General features: G+C 34.8%; 1 protein-coding gene across 1 annotated transcript in view; it reads left to right on the forward strand.

The window, feature by feature from the left end:
* Positions 1-2,132: 2,132 nt before the first annotated feature.
* LOC141338237 (NACHT, LRR and PYD domains-containing protein 3-like) overlaps positions 2,133-16,838 on the forward strand; it is a 56,326-nt gene continuing 41,620 nt past the window's right edge. Inside the window, exons 1-7 of the mRNA XM_073843781.1 lie at positions 2,133-2,213; positions 2,290-2,406; positions 2,739-2,846; positions 2,955-3,015; positions 3,431-3,623; positions 3,789-5,568; positions 12,849-13,022. Coding sequence (XP_073699882.1) covers positions 2,155-2,213; positions 2,290-2,406; positions 2,739-2,846; positions 2,955-3,015; positions 3,431-3,623; positions 3,789-5,568; positions 12,849-13,022 — 2,492 coding nt within the window. The 5' untranslated portion in view covers positions 2,133-2,154. The remainder of the gene's footprint in view (positions 2,214-2,289; positions 2,407-2,738; positions 2,847-2,954; positions 3,016-3,430; positions 3,624-3,788; positions 5,569-12,848; positions 13,023-16,838) is intronic.

Genomic DNA, 16,838 nt, shown 5'->3' on the forward strand with positions numbered 1-16,838 from the left:
GCCCCCTGCTCCTGATTGGACCGATGCTATTCAGAGTCTGTACGCTATTGGTAGAATGGAGTTGTCACTCAAACCGAATCCTCGATCGCTACTGACGTAATTGTAGACACCATACGTGTTCCTGTATTTACAATGAAAATTACTATATTTTATGCTGAAGTATTAAATGGATATAAAGGATGGGATTATTATCTGCTCGTAGGCCCATTATTAGGTTATTTTATGTCCCCTGATAACATTTCAATCAGCTGTTTTCATCACACTTTGAAGATGTTAACCCATGTTTTTGTTACCTGATCACACTTTTGTAAAAAAAAAAAAAAAAAAAAAAAAATTGGTACTTGACTTGCTCCTCCTCTGGTTTTAATTATGGTCTGGATTCTTCGAGTGATGGGCTTTACTGGTGAAAGCAATATTCTTTATCGAGCTGGTTCCAACTTTATTGAATAGTGGATGACAGATCAACTTTTAAAGATGGAGCCTTGTTATGGATTAGTCCAACAGCTCGTTAAGGTCTTTACCTGCTGACGAATTAGCATTTTAGGTATGTGTCAGTATTTGTTTCAGAAATGGACATTACAAGATGATTGAAAAACCAATTTTTCTATGAATTTAAATATTTTAATTTAATTAGTTTTAGGCATGTTGCACAAAACCAGAGTGTTTGGTTATTAAACAAAAATTGTTTTGTCATATGAGTGATTTGCTTATTTGTTATGAAAAAACATCTAAGTGTGGTGATTCCATCATTTTTTGCCAGGGGTTATATTAATTCTAAATATCTACAAGTCATCTACTTATTAGAAAATGGAATTATTTCTATATTTATTCTTCCTTATTGTTTTTTTTAAGCATTTATTAACAAACACGCCCACACATATAAAATTTTAATAATAATAAATAATGGAAATTATTTGAATTCATCTGGATTCCCTGTGAACCACTAGTGACTAGTCTGTATGAGCAGCATGTGTGGATCACTGCAGCCATCTACTGGACAATTCATGAATTTTTTTTTCCCTCAGAATAAAATAACAAAATGTGTTTATGTAAATCAGAATATAATTAGTGTTAATTACTTTATTTTGGTAATTTTTATTCATTTATTTATTTTTATTAATAAAATAACTTACATTAGTGATTTATTTTAAACGCATTGCATCGCAGGACTTTTTGGTTTTTAAAATTAACACTGTTTAAAGTTAAACCAGTTGGATTGCAGGTAACACTTTGAGGCCCGGTTTCCCAGACAGGGCTTAGACTAAGCCAGGATTAGACCATAGTTCAATTAGGACATTTAAGTAATTTTTATGAACATGCTAAGAAAAAAACATTACTGGTGTGCATCTTGAGACAAAATAAAGGCACTGATATATTTTAAAATCAATCAGTGCAATTTTATTTCAGTTGAAACAACTCAGACTTACATTTTAGTCTAGGACTAGGCTTAAGCCTTGTCTGCGAAACCGGGCCTGAATGTTTGCTGCCATCTCCAGGACTGATACACGTGCACAGATATCGCAGGGATTATTAACTGTTCATTAGCATATTTTTCTTCTTTAATCTCCAGGACCGATGTCGCCTATAACTGCCATATAGTGTTTATTATTAAAACTGTTTTCGTTTAACTCTCCTTTGTTGTGCGCTTTCATTGACTGCCACATTTCGTAACAAAGAGCTTGTAGAAAAAAGGTATTATTTATAGACTCATACTCCTCCTTGTCAGGTGACACAAGTGACAGAACCTGTTTTATCATATGAGGAAGTAAACTACATTAAGAGAGAAAAACACAGTGAGTATCGCAATTTCACAATCATCTTTGATAGACAAAATCAATCCTCACTAGTTTTAAGTGAAGTTAAACATTAAGCAGTATATCAAACATTTTGAAAGTAGTTTAAATGACATTAGAAGAGAAACACAGAGTCTGTAAATCGTCAGATTGCACCTTTACTTTCATTTTAACACAGTGCTTGTCTGAATTTGTTGTGCTGTTTATAAAAAAAAATGATTCTGTGTAGATAATGTCAGGAGGTAATTTTTCTCATGAGTGCAGGTCATTACTGTGAACTGACTGTTGAGACAGAGCTGGATTTGAGGAAATTAATTAAGATGATTCATAACTTACTCTGGATCTGCTTTTAGATGAAACCATGGCCTCCAGAATGAATCTCTCTGATGAACATGAAAGAAAGATAAAGACAGTCAAGGGGTGAGAGAACTTTAAATGTTTTGCATTTTGAATGTCTACAAAAAAATTAATACTACAATAGCATTTTCATTTATAGTCTGATTCAGCGTTTTGAATCAGATTTATCTGAACACATCGATGTGTCTGTGAGGAAAAACCAACCAACGAATCTTTCAGATCTCTGCAGAGAGGAAGACTCTTCTGTTGAGTCCAGGTGAGATATTATGAGTGTCAAATATACTGTAGGTGTAGTGTATTATAGACATTGTCATCAGGTGTCCCTATTGCTGCTGGATGTTTCTGTTTGTCTGTATCTATATGTGTGTATTGGTCTGTTTTGTTTTATAATGCATGAATGAAAAGAGTGCATGGGGCAGATAATTTTTATTTATCTGAAAACAATATTTTAATATTTAAACTTTCAAGTCACAACTGACTCCTCAAGTGCAAGATGAACATTAAAGGGAGTTACAGTAACAGTAAATGTGTTTCTGTCAGAGCAGTGTGAGATTTTCAGAAACAGTTTGTATTGCTGTTATATTTCAGTCTGTGGCAGAATCAATCTCCTGAACCCAGCTGTGTGTCCATGAAGAGTGACGCGTCAATGGATAAAGAAATTAAATTCAGTTTGGGAGAATCATCTGCTGATCTGAGGTGTTATTTAGTTTATAATGTAAAAATAAATAAATAAATAATTTACTTTTGTGTATTAAATATATTAATACATATTTACAAAAATATTCAATATTTTTTTGACTACAGACAAAAACATGAAAGACCAGAAACACAAACAGCAAAGAAGAACTTAGACTCTATTTTCAAGGTTGGTTTTGTGTGTGTCCGTCCCAAAACAATAATCCTCTGGGTACAAGTATTAAGAAAAATCTGTGAAATCCTCTCTACAATAGTCACATTAACTTTCCAACACATGTAATATAATTTGTAGGCAATAGTGGAGCACATCAATGAACACTAAAGTAGAGAAGCTGAATCCATATGTAACCTGACTGCTGCACAAAGATGAACATCAATCTAGCAAACAGACAATCCAGTCAAACTCCCTCTTTTAACCTCAGTATCTGTAGACGCTGATGTTTGAGCATACAGTGGAAGTTGTATGCCTTTGAATAAAAAAATAAAAAAATAAATGAAATAAATCTTGACTTAGTGTATAGATCCTTTGGTTCAACTTCTGACTGAATGGATGTTTATTGTTTGAATATTTACTATGATTTCAGGAGATTGAGCACAGAATCGTCTCTGAGTTAAAAAGCTTTAAGAGACTACTGAGTCCAGATTACCCAGAATGCTCTGAAAGAGACCATTATGATGATGAGGGTCATAACAGAGTCAGAGAGGGGCTTCTGAAGATCACACTGCTCATCCTGAGGAAGATGAACCAGACAGACCTCGCTAACACACTACAGACCAGTAAGAGCTCTGGATCAGCAGATTATAGCCTGTGTTTTTATTATCAACCTTCTGTCTTCAGTCACTAATGTTCCTGAATGTCACGACACATCTAACATATCAAACCTAAAAATACATTTCTAAAATATTGCTCTGCCGATAACAACAGTTATTTCCTTTGCTCAGAACTGATGCCTGTGTATCAACAAAAACTCAAATCCAGACTCCAGGACAAATATCAGAGAATCAGTGAAGGAATGTCCAATCATGGAGACTCAACACGTCTGAATGAGATCTACACAGAGCTCTACATCACAGAGGGAGGCAGTGGAGAGGTCAATAATGAACATGAGGTGAGACAGATTGAGACAGTGTCCAGGAGACCAGAGACACAGGAAACACCAATCAACTGCAATGACATCTTTAAACCCTCACCTGGACAAGACAAACCCATCAGGACTGTGCTGACTAAAGGAGTCGCTGGAATTGGAAAAACAGTCTCTGTGCAGAAGTTCATTCTGGACTGGGCTGAAGGAAAAACCAATCAGGATGTTCATTTCATATTTCCACTTCCTTTCAGGGAGCTGAATCTGATACAGAAAAATCTCAGTCTTGTGGATCTTCTAAACCACCTTCACACAGAAACCAAAGAATTTAAGTCGTCAGATTATGAAGACTACAAAGTCATGTTCATATTTGATGGTCTGGATGAGTGTCGACTACGTCTAGATTTCCAAAACAATCGGAGCTTGTCTGATGTAACAGAATCAGCCTCAGTGGATGTGCTGCTGACCAACCTCATCAAGGGGAATCTACTTCCTTCTGCTCTCCTCTGGATCACCTCTCGACCAGCAGCAGCCAATCAGATCCCTCCTGAGTGTGTCCACCAGGTCACAGAGGTACGAGGATTCAACGACCCTCAGAAGGAGGAATATTTCAGGAAGAGAATAAATGATCAGAGTCTGGCTGATAGAGTCGTCACACACATCCGATCATCAAGAAGTCTGTTCATCATGTGTCACATACCAGTCTTCTGCTGGATTTCAGCCGCTGTTCTAGAGAGGATGATGGGTAAAGCAGAGAGAGCAGAGATTCCCAAGACTCTCACACAAATGTTCACACACTTCCTGATCTTTCAGACCAAACTGAAGACACAGAAGTATGATGGGAAATATGAAATCAATCCTGATCAGGCTAGAAAGACTATTCTGTCTCTAGGAAAACTGGCTTTTGAACAGCTGGAAAAAGGGAACCTGATCTTCTATGAGGAGGACCTGAAAGAGAGCGGCATTGATGTCAGAGAAGTGTCAGTGTACTCAGGAGTTTGTACCCAGATCTTCAGAGAGGAGTTTGGACTGCAGCTGGGGAAGGTGTACAGCTTTGTTCATCTGAGTATTCAGGAGTTTCTTGCTGCTTTATTCAAGCTGCTGTCCTTTTCTGAACAAAACACAGGACTGAGGAATGAGTTCAGGTCACCAATGACCAGTTTACTGAAGAGAGAAGTGGACAAGGCCTTACAGAGTGAGAACGGACACTGGGACCTTTTCCTCCGGTTCCTTCTAGGTCTCTCACTAGAGTCTAATCAGACTCTCTTACAAGGCCTCCTGAGAAAGACAGTAAGCAGCTCTGATATCAATCAGGAAACAGCTGAATACATTAAACAGAAGATCAGAGAGAATCCCTCTCCAGAGAAATCCATCAATCTGTTCCACTGTCTGAATGAACTGAATGATCGCTCACTAGAGCAGGAAGTCCAGAAATACTTGAGCAGAAAAGATAGACAAGATGTCTTAGGAGCCAATTGTCTCTCTGGAGTGTCTCTGTCTGCTGCTCAGTGGTCGGCTCTGGTGTTTGTGTTGTTGAACTCAGAAGAAGAGCTGGATGAGTTTAAACTGAGTAAATATGATCGATCAGAAGAATGTCTCCTGAGGCTGCTGCCAGTGATCAAAGCATCTAGAAAGGCTGAGTGAGTATTTTACATTGTCTTTGTTTTATTGACATTGTTTTATACGGTATAGGTTTGTGTTTCTCTGTGTTACTGTATATTTTAAGGTCTTTCTTATTTGACACTCAGCTATCATCATAAAGCGCTCTACTAATGACCTGATGAGTTGAATCAAGTGTTTGATTAGAGAGATTTGTCTAATCTGTGCAAAGTCAATATGTCTTTAGGAACAGGGTTGTGACTCTCTGATATTATAAATATTGGAATTGGGATCATTACCAATCACTTAAAAGTTACATTCAGATTTTTTGAAAAAAAAAAAAAAAAACTTAAATTCAATCTAATAATTCATAAGTTATTAGCAGAGGTGGAAAGAGTAATAAAATATGCTACTCAAGTAAAAGTACTGTTACTTCAATGAAATTTTACTTAAGTACAAGTAAAAGTACTGGTCAAAAAATCTACTCAAGTAAAAGAAAAAAGTAACTCATAAAATTTTACTCTGAGTTAAATTTAGTCAGTATTTTTTTTTTTTGAACAGCAGTGGGTGGGGGATTCTAGTGTTATTCAAAAAAAAAAAAAAAGAACAAGGGGATATAATTCTCAACCTGGTTGTTTTTATTTGAGGAAACAACTTTACAAATTAAAGTGCAATAAAAACAAATAAATAAGATACAATAAAAAAATAACCATATAAAACATTTAGGGAATTTTTTAGGCAAATAATCCCATAAAACTTTAAACATCACAACCACTGAATGTTGCATAAACTGTGAATTCAGTAGAGCAGGGGCTCCCAACCTTTTTTACTGCGGGGCCCCCCTCCTTCTCCGTTCAATTTTGCAAGGCCCCCCTATGCCAGACATGTCCTCTTATTTATTATTATCTTATTTATTTATTTATTTACTTCTGCAGTAAAGAGAAAAGTATTTATTTTTAAGTCTTTTTTTATTAACCAAAACATTTGTTTTGCCTTACTATTCTTCTACTGCATGTTATAAAAAACTTAAAATTCAAACAAACTTTAAAATAAAACTTTAAATATACCTTATAACCTTTAAAGAAAACCTCTGCTAAATTCTAACTTTTTAAAATTATATATACAGATTTAAAGCACCTGAATTCCTTACTGAAGACATTCTTTACAACTTCAGAGTACTTTTTCTTAAATAAGTGAACCTGCCTTACCAAACAGGACAGGGAGATGCCAAAAGACCACTAAACCTATCCCTTTGAACTTGACTGACTGAATATCTACTGTTTCCATTAAAAAATTAACACACGAACTCAAACTACAGCAAATACATTCTAAATCTGTTGAAACGCATCGATGTGAAGGTTCGACACAGACACAATCATTGAACTGTCAGTGCGCGCCTGATGCTCATAAACACAGAGCCTCACTCCTCTTCTATGGGTGAGCATTCATTATAAAACACTCACAGGACAATAATTTGGACAACTAGGCAAATGTTTTGACGCAAAAATACGATAGGGATCAGAGCCCAGAGAACGCGCATAGTTTGTGAATCAATAGCGGACTTATGCGTGCAGAATGTACGACTCTGATATACACGAGTGTTATACATTAGGCACGCGCAAGTTTATTACCTTGACATTAGCGCGACGGTTTACTTCATACATGCAGCCGAGAGATGTAACTCTGCAAATCTGTCCGTCTCCATCTTTCTTGAGTTAGCGCGCTGTGTTTGTTCTCCCGCTCACCAAGCAATCAGTAGTTTCCGGTGCGCGATCCCCTCCTTCCCTCCACGCAATATTTTTAAATACATTTTTTTGTATTATTTTTTTTTTATTTATTTATTTTTACTCAGTAACGGATGATATTTAAAATGTAGTTAAGTACAATACGTAAATGAAAACATATAAGTAAAAGTAAAATTACAAAATTTAAAAGTTACTTTAAAAAGTAGAAGTACACAAAAAACCTACTCAATAACAGTAATGCGAGTAAATGTAATTCGTTACTTTCCACCTCTGGTTACTAGACAAAATGCTTTTTGGTGAAACTGGGGAAAAAGTGAAAGATTTTTAGTCAATGCCACTCAAGGGACAATAGATGCAAGCATGTAGTCATGTGACATTTTACTTTTTTTTTTCTCCAGAAAAATATGGTTACTGTTTGGTATGCAGTTTGTTAATAAAGATAACGTCTATTTGAAAATGTGCTTTATCGTTTTCGGACGTGTGAGAGCCATATCGTCAGGGGGCGTTCTGCACTCATCAATCCGCTCGAGAGCGCTCTCACCATGGCCAGATTTTCTGGAATTTACCGATGTCTCTGTAGTGGTTACACAGGGCTGCCACCTCTCACGTATTCAGTGTGAGACTCACGCAATTGACACTTTTCACTTTTCGCTCCAGGGCGTATTTGTGTTTGTGCTCTTGAAATCGCCAAAAGACAGTGTTTTCGTAGCGCTGAGCAATGTAGCCAATCACAGACATTTATATTGATCTAGAACGCCTGTGATTGGCCATTGTGTTCTGAATTCGCTCACCTCTAAATGCCAGATTGCACTTGTGTGGACTCTCACTGTAAATAAGCGGTTCATTGATAATAAAAGGACTTTTGCGATTAACTGCAGCGACACGTTTTAGTGATTATCAAGGAAGGGCTATTGCGCACACCAAGGCTACGTACAATCCGTTTAGAATTTGAATAAAAGTTATGTTTTTCGTTCTGCTAACAGCTGTATATCCGGTACAAGAAGCAGAATTTCGGGAGTGATAAATCCCTCATGAATGAAGGATTAATTTTCGAATATGAGAAAAATATAATTCCTCAGAACAGCAGACTACAGAAGAATATTTGAATTTTCGTGTCAAAATATATATTGTTTTAAATGCAGTTGCAATTATTTATAATGACTAAATCTAGGAATTCTTTTACTGCACATAACTTTTTACCACAACAAGAAAAGTAAATAGTTTTGCAGCACTGCAGCAGTTATTTTACGTTATTTTATGATAAAAACACAGTATGACATTTTTATGAATATATAAAAAAAAATAACAAATAATTTCACAATGCTGAAGTCAGATCAAATTTTAATTAAAAAAAACTGCTCATGCGAACATGTGTGTAGCACCTTTTTTGTATCATGATTTAAAATGCAGTGTTTAGTTCTAATTTTCAATTTATTATTATTTTTTAATTGCAAAAACAGTTTCATTGCCAGAAAAAAAAATATATATATTTATGGCTGGTAAATTCTCTCAAATCACCAAAAAATGTTGTTTGTATCATGAATAAAATGGCAGATATGGCAAAAAGTTTTAGGCCCTGCTTGTAAGTGTAGAAATTACAACAAAAGTATTGGAGCTCTGAATTGTGAACTCTCAAAGTGCACCAGATAGATGAATTTAACTGTAAAATGTACAAAATTTTCTTACGGGGGAGCATGCTCCCGGACCCCCCTAAAGACACTGTGGGAATACTCACTCCAAGCTGAACTCAAAAGTTGGCAGCCCTGGGTTACACATGACATGTAATTCGTTGTGAGTAAATCTAAGGGGCAGTCTTTGGTCTCATTTATCTATTATTTGTTCCAGAGAAGAAGATAGTTTATGTAGCATGTTTATGTAAATTCAATGCTGTATATCAGAAAGCTGCCTTTACTCTTTTCTAGCAACTTTTTGATAGCTGTTTTTGTTGTTGTTGTTTATTAACTATTATTACTCAATAAATAAAAATGTAAACTATATTTTAAATAATGTATTTAATGATAATTGTTTAGTATTAAGAAGCGTGCCTGTGTTCGTGATGGTGATTTTAGTTAACGTTACATTGTTCCGCCTTTAGATGGCGACAAGAGACTGTTTTATGAGTGAACAGTTAAAAGTGACTTTGGGACTTTTAAACTGAAAATTTAAGCGGAAGTTATGTTTAGCTTCAACAACAGTTTGCCACAGCGAATAAATGGACTGAGCAGCAAAATCACCTTCAACAGAAGAGTGGATGTTAATATTTTCTTCAGTAAACTTTTAAACTAATGTCATATGATCGTGAATATGAATAATGAATCAGATGCAGGTTCGTTAATCACTTGCTCAGTCCATCTCTCTCTCTCATAATACTCAAACATGATACAGTGAGGTTTTAATACAGTAATCATAGGCTTTTAATGAAGCAACTCAACTTTCCTTCGTTACTAGTTCTAAACTGACGTTTTGGAATTAGTGAGATTTGTAATATTACTTGCATATCATTGCTCTTTTGTTGATTCTGATTGCTTTCATTTTCCTCATTTGTAAGTCGCTTTGGATGAAAACGTCTGCTAAATGACTAAATGTAAATGTACTGCTGCACAATAAACGGGCTGAATACAAATTAAAATATAGTTCAGGGTTAAGACTCAAGTCATTTTGGGGAATATTTATGGGAATATTTGGGTCCTATTTTTTGAGTCAAATGTGAATTAATTTAATTTTGAGTCTGAAGTCTATTAAAATGGGACTTAACTCTGAGTCACTCTCAGTTCCTGGTTTAATAATTGATATCTATGATATGTATTACATCTGTGTTTTTCAGCAATTACATTAGACACATGAGTCCAGCACTAATAACTCATCTTTAGTTGTTCTGTTTATTCTCTGCAGTCTTTCCCGATGTCCTATTACACAGAAAGGTGCTGCTCTGATTTCTGCTCTACTGGAGGATCCACACTGTAAACTGGAGAAACTATGGTGAGTCTCATCACATCTCAGTAACTATAAGGTTTGGAGTAAAAAGTAAAAACTCAGATGTGTTTTCTGTAGCAGTGGTTTTGTTTGCTGCCCTTTCACCCTCAGTTCAAACCCTTTTTAATAAATGTATAAATAATTAATAAATAAAAATAATTAAATTGGCATCTTATTAATTGCAATATTTTGATGAAGCCTTTAGTGTTTGTCTTTAATATCACAGCTACAGTGACTGCTAGAATCTAGAAGTGCTTCTTTCATTACTGCACACCAGTATTAGAGTACAATCGGGCCAAAGACACGTGTCTCCTCAGAGTTATCAGACAAATGAATATTGAATGCAACTTCCAAAGGGAAAATATAGAAATATATGAGGTGGAAAGAACAGCTTTTTATGTCACACTCGAGGTAAAAGACTCACCAGTATGGGGCAATAGTTCTACAATATTGATATAAATATTTCAACTAAAGTAATATGTTTTACATTATATCTAAGTTAATTATTGTCTAAAACAACCCCTTCAGCAATGATTGTACCATATTCTGCTTTGATCAAATAATTCACTTTTATTAACTGAGTAAACTGTAAAATGGATTTATTAACTCCTTCAGCTCTGCGGCATATTTTGTATTAATTCAGTAATTTTTTTAACATATTCTTTTAACACATGGTTGCAATAATTACTATTTTTGATTGCATTTTTTTCCAAATTTTTTTGATTAAACACAGATAAAAGATCAATTTTTTTATTATTTTTTTAAATTAAGTTTTTATTTGAAAGGCTATTATTTAAGATCTATTTGGTCTAGGAAAGCTTGTAAAGTTTCTTTTAATTCTACTTTCTGCCAGTAAACAGAAACAAAAAAAATCTTATTTTTTATTTATCTTATTATTATTATTATTATTATTATTAGTATTTTTTATTTTTTTTACTGAGATTTAATTGAAGGGGGGCAGTTTGTCCTCTAGGGGTCTCTATTCTGCAAGATAAGGCATCCCTGAATTAAAAAGTGTCCTATTCCCACATTCATTGGACTAAATGGATAAAAATGGTCTCATTTTACACAAAACCCCTTAAATTTTAAAACATGGGTGGAATAATTCATAGTTATTATAGTATTTGTTGATAAACCATAGTGTCCTAACTCTGATCAAGATCGCGGTGAGCGCTAGGGGCCGGTGTCCAGTTCATGAGCAGTGTGTCCTCCTCCCTCGTGTTTGGAAAGACATAAATCGAGATCGGATTGGTCTAGGAGTTTGATCTGTGTCTCTTTGGACAGATCTGATTGGGAGCTTTTCAGACATATGACACAATACGTGATGACGTAAGCACCAGTCAACATAAACGTGTTAAGGCAAGCTTCATTTGATAAATAACTCATCTATGTTTGGTCAGTTTGAGCGATATGAATATGAATATAAATATTACTTCGTCATCTTCACAAAGGGGGCATTGTTTATGGGGCAAATTCAGACCTGTTATGTTATGTTATGTTATGTTATGTTATGTTATGTTATGTAAAATAAATGGAAAAGTGATGGGATGGACAAGAAAGTTGAGGTTATAAGCTTTCAAATGGCATATATGTCTAGTTCACTTCTTCACAATTTATTAATTCTGTTCAATAACTCTGATGAGGGGGGATGCAGAGCTGAAGAGGTTAAAAAACAAACAAACAAACAAACAGGAATTTTTCCATCTAAAGAAAAATAAAAAGATTGTGATAGATTCTTACACTGCTTGAAGATCCCATAACTTAAAATGGCTTTATACTATCTTAATTAAAAGATTGTTTATATCTTGTGAGTGATATCATATTACTAAATATGATGTTGCATTAAAAATATGGTGATTATTTATTTTTTTTAACACCAAATACCATCTTTTTTTAAATGCTCCAGTTAAAGCTGAAAACATAAACAAGACCTTTGTTTCAAAATATAAGCCTGTAATTTTAATGATTCTCATTTGCTACATAAGTCTGTAATAATTTTAAATGAGTCTGTGCATCTTTAGCCCCATTGTAAACTACCACACGAGTCCAAATATAATATGATATAACATAATCCAAAATAAAACATATAGATAAATAATTACAAAAATACAAATTGACAAATATTTATCAATTTCATGAATAACAGATCTACAAATACTCAGTGGCACCAAGACTTGAATATTTTAATCTGTTTGAAGAGTACTTATTTAAGAGGAAACAGCATTCATAAATGCTACTTTAATAGAGTGATGTCTATTTTCCAAATTTCCCTGCCCTCTCAACCACCTCACAATCTCAAAAACACCAGAGTAATATGTTATACTATAATGTTACTATTCATATTTTAATATTATTGTCTATATAGTACTACACATGGTTTGATGAACGAAAATAATGAACTAGTTCAGTATCAGGAATCATGTGGTAAAGTGCATTTCAATTAGTTTCTTAGCTTGTGCTTGTTCTGGCAAGTTGAAATCTCCATAGTGCCAATCCTGGTGTATAGAAAAAGTAGTGCTCATACAAACACACAAACAAACACACTCTCACCCTAAAGATTAAACACAATCTCAGAGATCATTCATGTTCTTCACTCTCTACAGGCTGATTAACTGCAGTATTGGAGAGGAAGGCTGTGCTGCTCTGATTTCAGCTCTGAGATCAAACCCCTCACACCTGAGAGAACTGAATCTGAACTATAATAAACCAGGAGACTCAGGAGTGAAGCTGTTGTCTGCTCTACTGGAGGATCCACACTGTAAACTGGAGACACTATGGTGAGTCTCATCACATATCAGCAACTACAAGGTTTGGAGTAAAAAGTAAAAGTAAAAAAAAACAAAAAAACAGTTTTCTGTTGAAGTGGTTTTGTTCGCTGGCCTCTCGCCCTCAGTTCAAACCATTTTAAAATACATGTAAAAATTAATAAATAATCATTTAATTGGCTTCTTATTAATTGCAATACTTTGCTGGATCCTTTTTTTCAACACCAGCACTTTAGTGTTTGTCTTTAATATCACAGCGACAGTTACCTCATATTGTTACATAGACAAACTACATTTTGGGGCGTTGAATTCTTTCTTGAAAAACAATTTTTGAAAACCTATTTCTTAATATTGAACGAATAAAACAGGAAAAACACAACTTGTTAATAAAATAAAAACGTTATATATATAATTTAATAACAATAGTCTACATATGAATGGGTGTTCATCAACTGATTGCATGTCGTCAGAGTTTACAGTGTTGACAGCTTCATAAAAAATAGTCTAATGGAAGCGCTGTAGTTTTGCTGTATATAGCTACTAAAAATATAAAAGTATAGCACACAAATAACATTTTAATTTACTTGCATTTTTGACCAAAGATAGTAATTGATTTCATGAATACAGGAGCCTGATTTTTGTTTGAATTGTCAGAGTCTATAGTACATAACAAATAAAATAATATAAAAACAAATCACAAACATTTGCAGTCAAGACTGTGAAAAAACAAGTGCTGAATGTAAAACAGATTTGTCCAGGTTCACATTTAATGGTTCACATCGATATTTTATAACTTGCACTAAACAATATTTCTATGAAAACTATTTTATAAAATCTTGCACGAAAGTATATTTTTCTTGTTGAAGAAAGTCAATGAATTTAAATTCTAGTTTTGATCTAAACAAAAAGATATAGATTTAATCAAAGCAAGAATTCCCATTTAAGAAATAATATTACAAATGATTTATAATTACTACAACTGACTTCCAGTCACAGCCTCAGATGAAATCAACTGAAATAAAAGCAGAGGAGGATTAAACAGCTTAGCCGGTAAAAATACTAATGTTCAAGTAATTTTGGCCACCAATATATATATATCAATCTTCATATATTACAAACATCAATTTAGCTGATCTTTTGGTGTCTTTTCTTTAAATAATTTTATGTAAAACAGCTCTATATGTATCGAGTGCATACAGAAGACCTAAACGGGATGCATTAATTCTGGTTTCTGCGTGTGACGTTCAGCATGAATCCTTTTTTTTTCTTTCCTGAGATGGACATGAGCTGGCATCATCTTGCTGGGCTGGAGTCTTCTTCCCTGCAGTAAATAAAAAATTGTTATTAATGTAAAAGTTAACAAGCAAAACTGACAGCTTGATGACAATATACATACAGTACAAGTTGGATTGGCCAGACTGTGTCAGATAAGACTTACATACAAAATGTGCAGAGCAGAGTATTTTTACAGCTAAGAGCAGTTTAGAAATAAATTAACACAAATAATAAAAGTACAAACATGCAATATGTGAGAAAATACAGCACATTCAACAAATTAAAAATAGGTCACAAAAAATTAAACAGGCAAAACAAGGGACACCCTTATGATGTCACACCAAACATAAACATAGCTTAATCCCTTCACGAAAGGCCCTTCCAGAAGTCTGTGGGCGAAGGGAATATTTCAGGGTCTCTTCACGGAAGTGATTTTGGTTAGTGATCATGTGATCTTCAGTTAGGAGCTTTTGCGATGCATTTTAAAGCAAAGTTGGGGTTGATTTCAACTTCACATACAAACGTAAGCAGAATATGCTGATTAACTTTGTCTTTATTTTAATGTAATACAAAATAATTTCCATCAGTGATAGAAGTATTATTTAAGACGCAGTAATGTATAGCAGAAATGCACCACGTTTTGAAGTATATTTAAAAACTGTATTGTATTGTATTTAGTGGTGGGCCGTTATCGGTGTTAACGTGCTGCGTTAACGTGAGACTCTTATCGGCCGTTAAAAAAAATATCGCCGTTAATCTGTTCTCAAAGTTGGGTTGGGAGCTGGGTCTAAACTACGTAAGATATGATGACTTTCACCTTGATATTTTAGCGTGGATGACGTATACCTGGTCGAATTGCACTGTAGGGGGCGAGAACGAGTCTTCAACTTCTGTGAAATGACCACATCAAATGAGACGAGCAAACATGGATGCAGCTATGAAGCCGCTTCAGGGCAGGTGCGTGCGTTGCTAGACCCTTTTTACTGGTGCACGTCGTGCAGCCTTTTGCGCAGAAGTACTTGGTTACACAAGTTTGTATAGGTACTTATGTTGTAAATGTAATTGTCAAGCAGTTTGTGATGCATTTTGGAAACAGAAGATGAGCGCCTGATCTAATGCGCCACCTGGCCCGTTCTCGAAGACTTACTTTTAGTCATTATTTGGGGAGCACACATATTCTGAATGCCTTCAGCAGAATTCAAATTAGCCATTTTAATCTAGATTAATTCAAAAATTTGAGTGACGCAGTTTTGCTTAGAATTGATGGCATTAAGTCTGTGGCGCGATGCTATTTTAACTGATATCCGAGGACTGACGCTCAAGTACAAAACTCATAGTCCTATGAAAAATGTTGTGCAGTTTTAAAGTCTTACCTGTTGCTGCATTTTCTTTTCATTTTAAAGCAATATCCATCACGCGGTATGAAAATATATAAAAATGTTATGCTCTTTTTGGAATTTGATTACAGAAAAACTGTTTTGAACATAGTAATGGATTAAAACATATAAGTAACAGGCTGGATGTACATTAACCTTACAACTCAACACCTCTTAAAAAAAGCAAGATCAAAATTAAAAGAAGCAGATCACAGATCACACATTTTGTCTATAGACCTTTTTCCTGAACACGGAAGTAAGTCAGACTCTTAACTGAAAGAATGGTTTGCATTTCCGGTCTGCATTGTTTCTAGTCAAATTAGGGTATATTCCGAGCTAATAAACTAATGTTAAACCTATTAAAATGTTTTTAAAAAGCACATGGCTCCATAGCGCCATCACTTGGCAATGTCTCAATGACCGTCATTTGTCAGTGCCTCACTTTCATGAGTGTGTAGGTGACACGAAGCAGCGGACGTTAGCTACATTAAAAACAGATGGACGCTATTTGAATGGGTTCCTATGGAAACCGGAACAAAAAAGCATTCAATCTGACGTTAGAATTCGTAATGGCGGCGCTCATCGTTTACTCAGGAAAAAGGTCTATAAATTTTGTCTAACAGCTTCATAAATAGGAAGATTTCAATACATGAGGATTTTAAATGGATTTTTTTAGCAAGCCATTAAATGACTCGAGACTCGACTCTGACTCGTGACCAAAGACTTAAGATACGACTCAGACTTCAGGTTAAAGACTTGTGAACATCTCTGCTATAATGTTACTCTTAATATTTTAATATTATTGTCTATATAATACTTCACAGGGCTCGACATTAAGGCTTGTCCGGGACAAGTGGATTTTGTGAAAGGGCAAGTGAAAGAGGATTTTACTTGCACGACCGGACAAGTAACCCAATTTAAACATCAATTACAAACAGTAACTAGCGCAGCAACAAAACTTTGGTGAGCATAATTCAGATTTTATTACTTTAGATGACTGAAAACGAGCAGTATCAAGTATCAAGCTCGTGCAGGCTATCTGACTCACGGAAAATCAAAACTAATAGGCGCAACAGCATACACAAAGAAACAAGCATGAACAAACCTACTGCGGTAGAAAAGCACCATTGCGATTGCAAACGTGACATTGATTTTATACAACAGTGGTTCAATAAAC

This window comes from Garra rufa, chromosome 7 (genome assembly GCF_049309525.1).
Source record: "Garra rufa chromosome 7, GarRuf1.0, whole genome shotgun sequence".
NCBI lineage: Eukaryota > Metazoa > Chordata > Actinopteri > Cypriniformes > Cyprinidae > Garra > Garra rufa.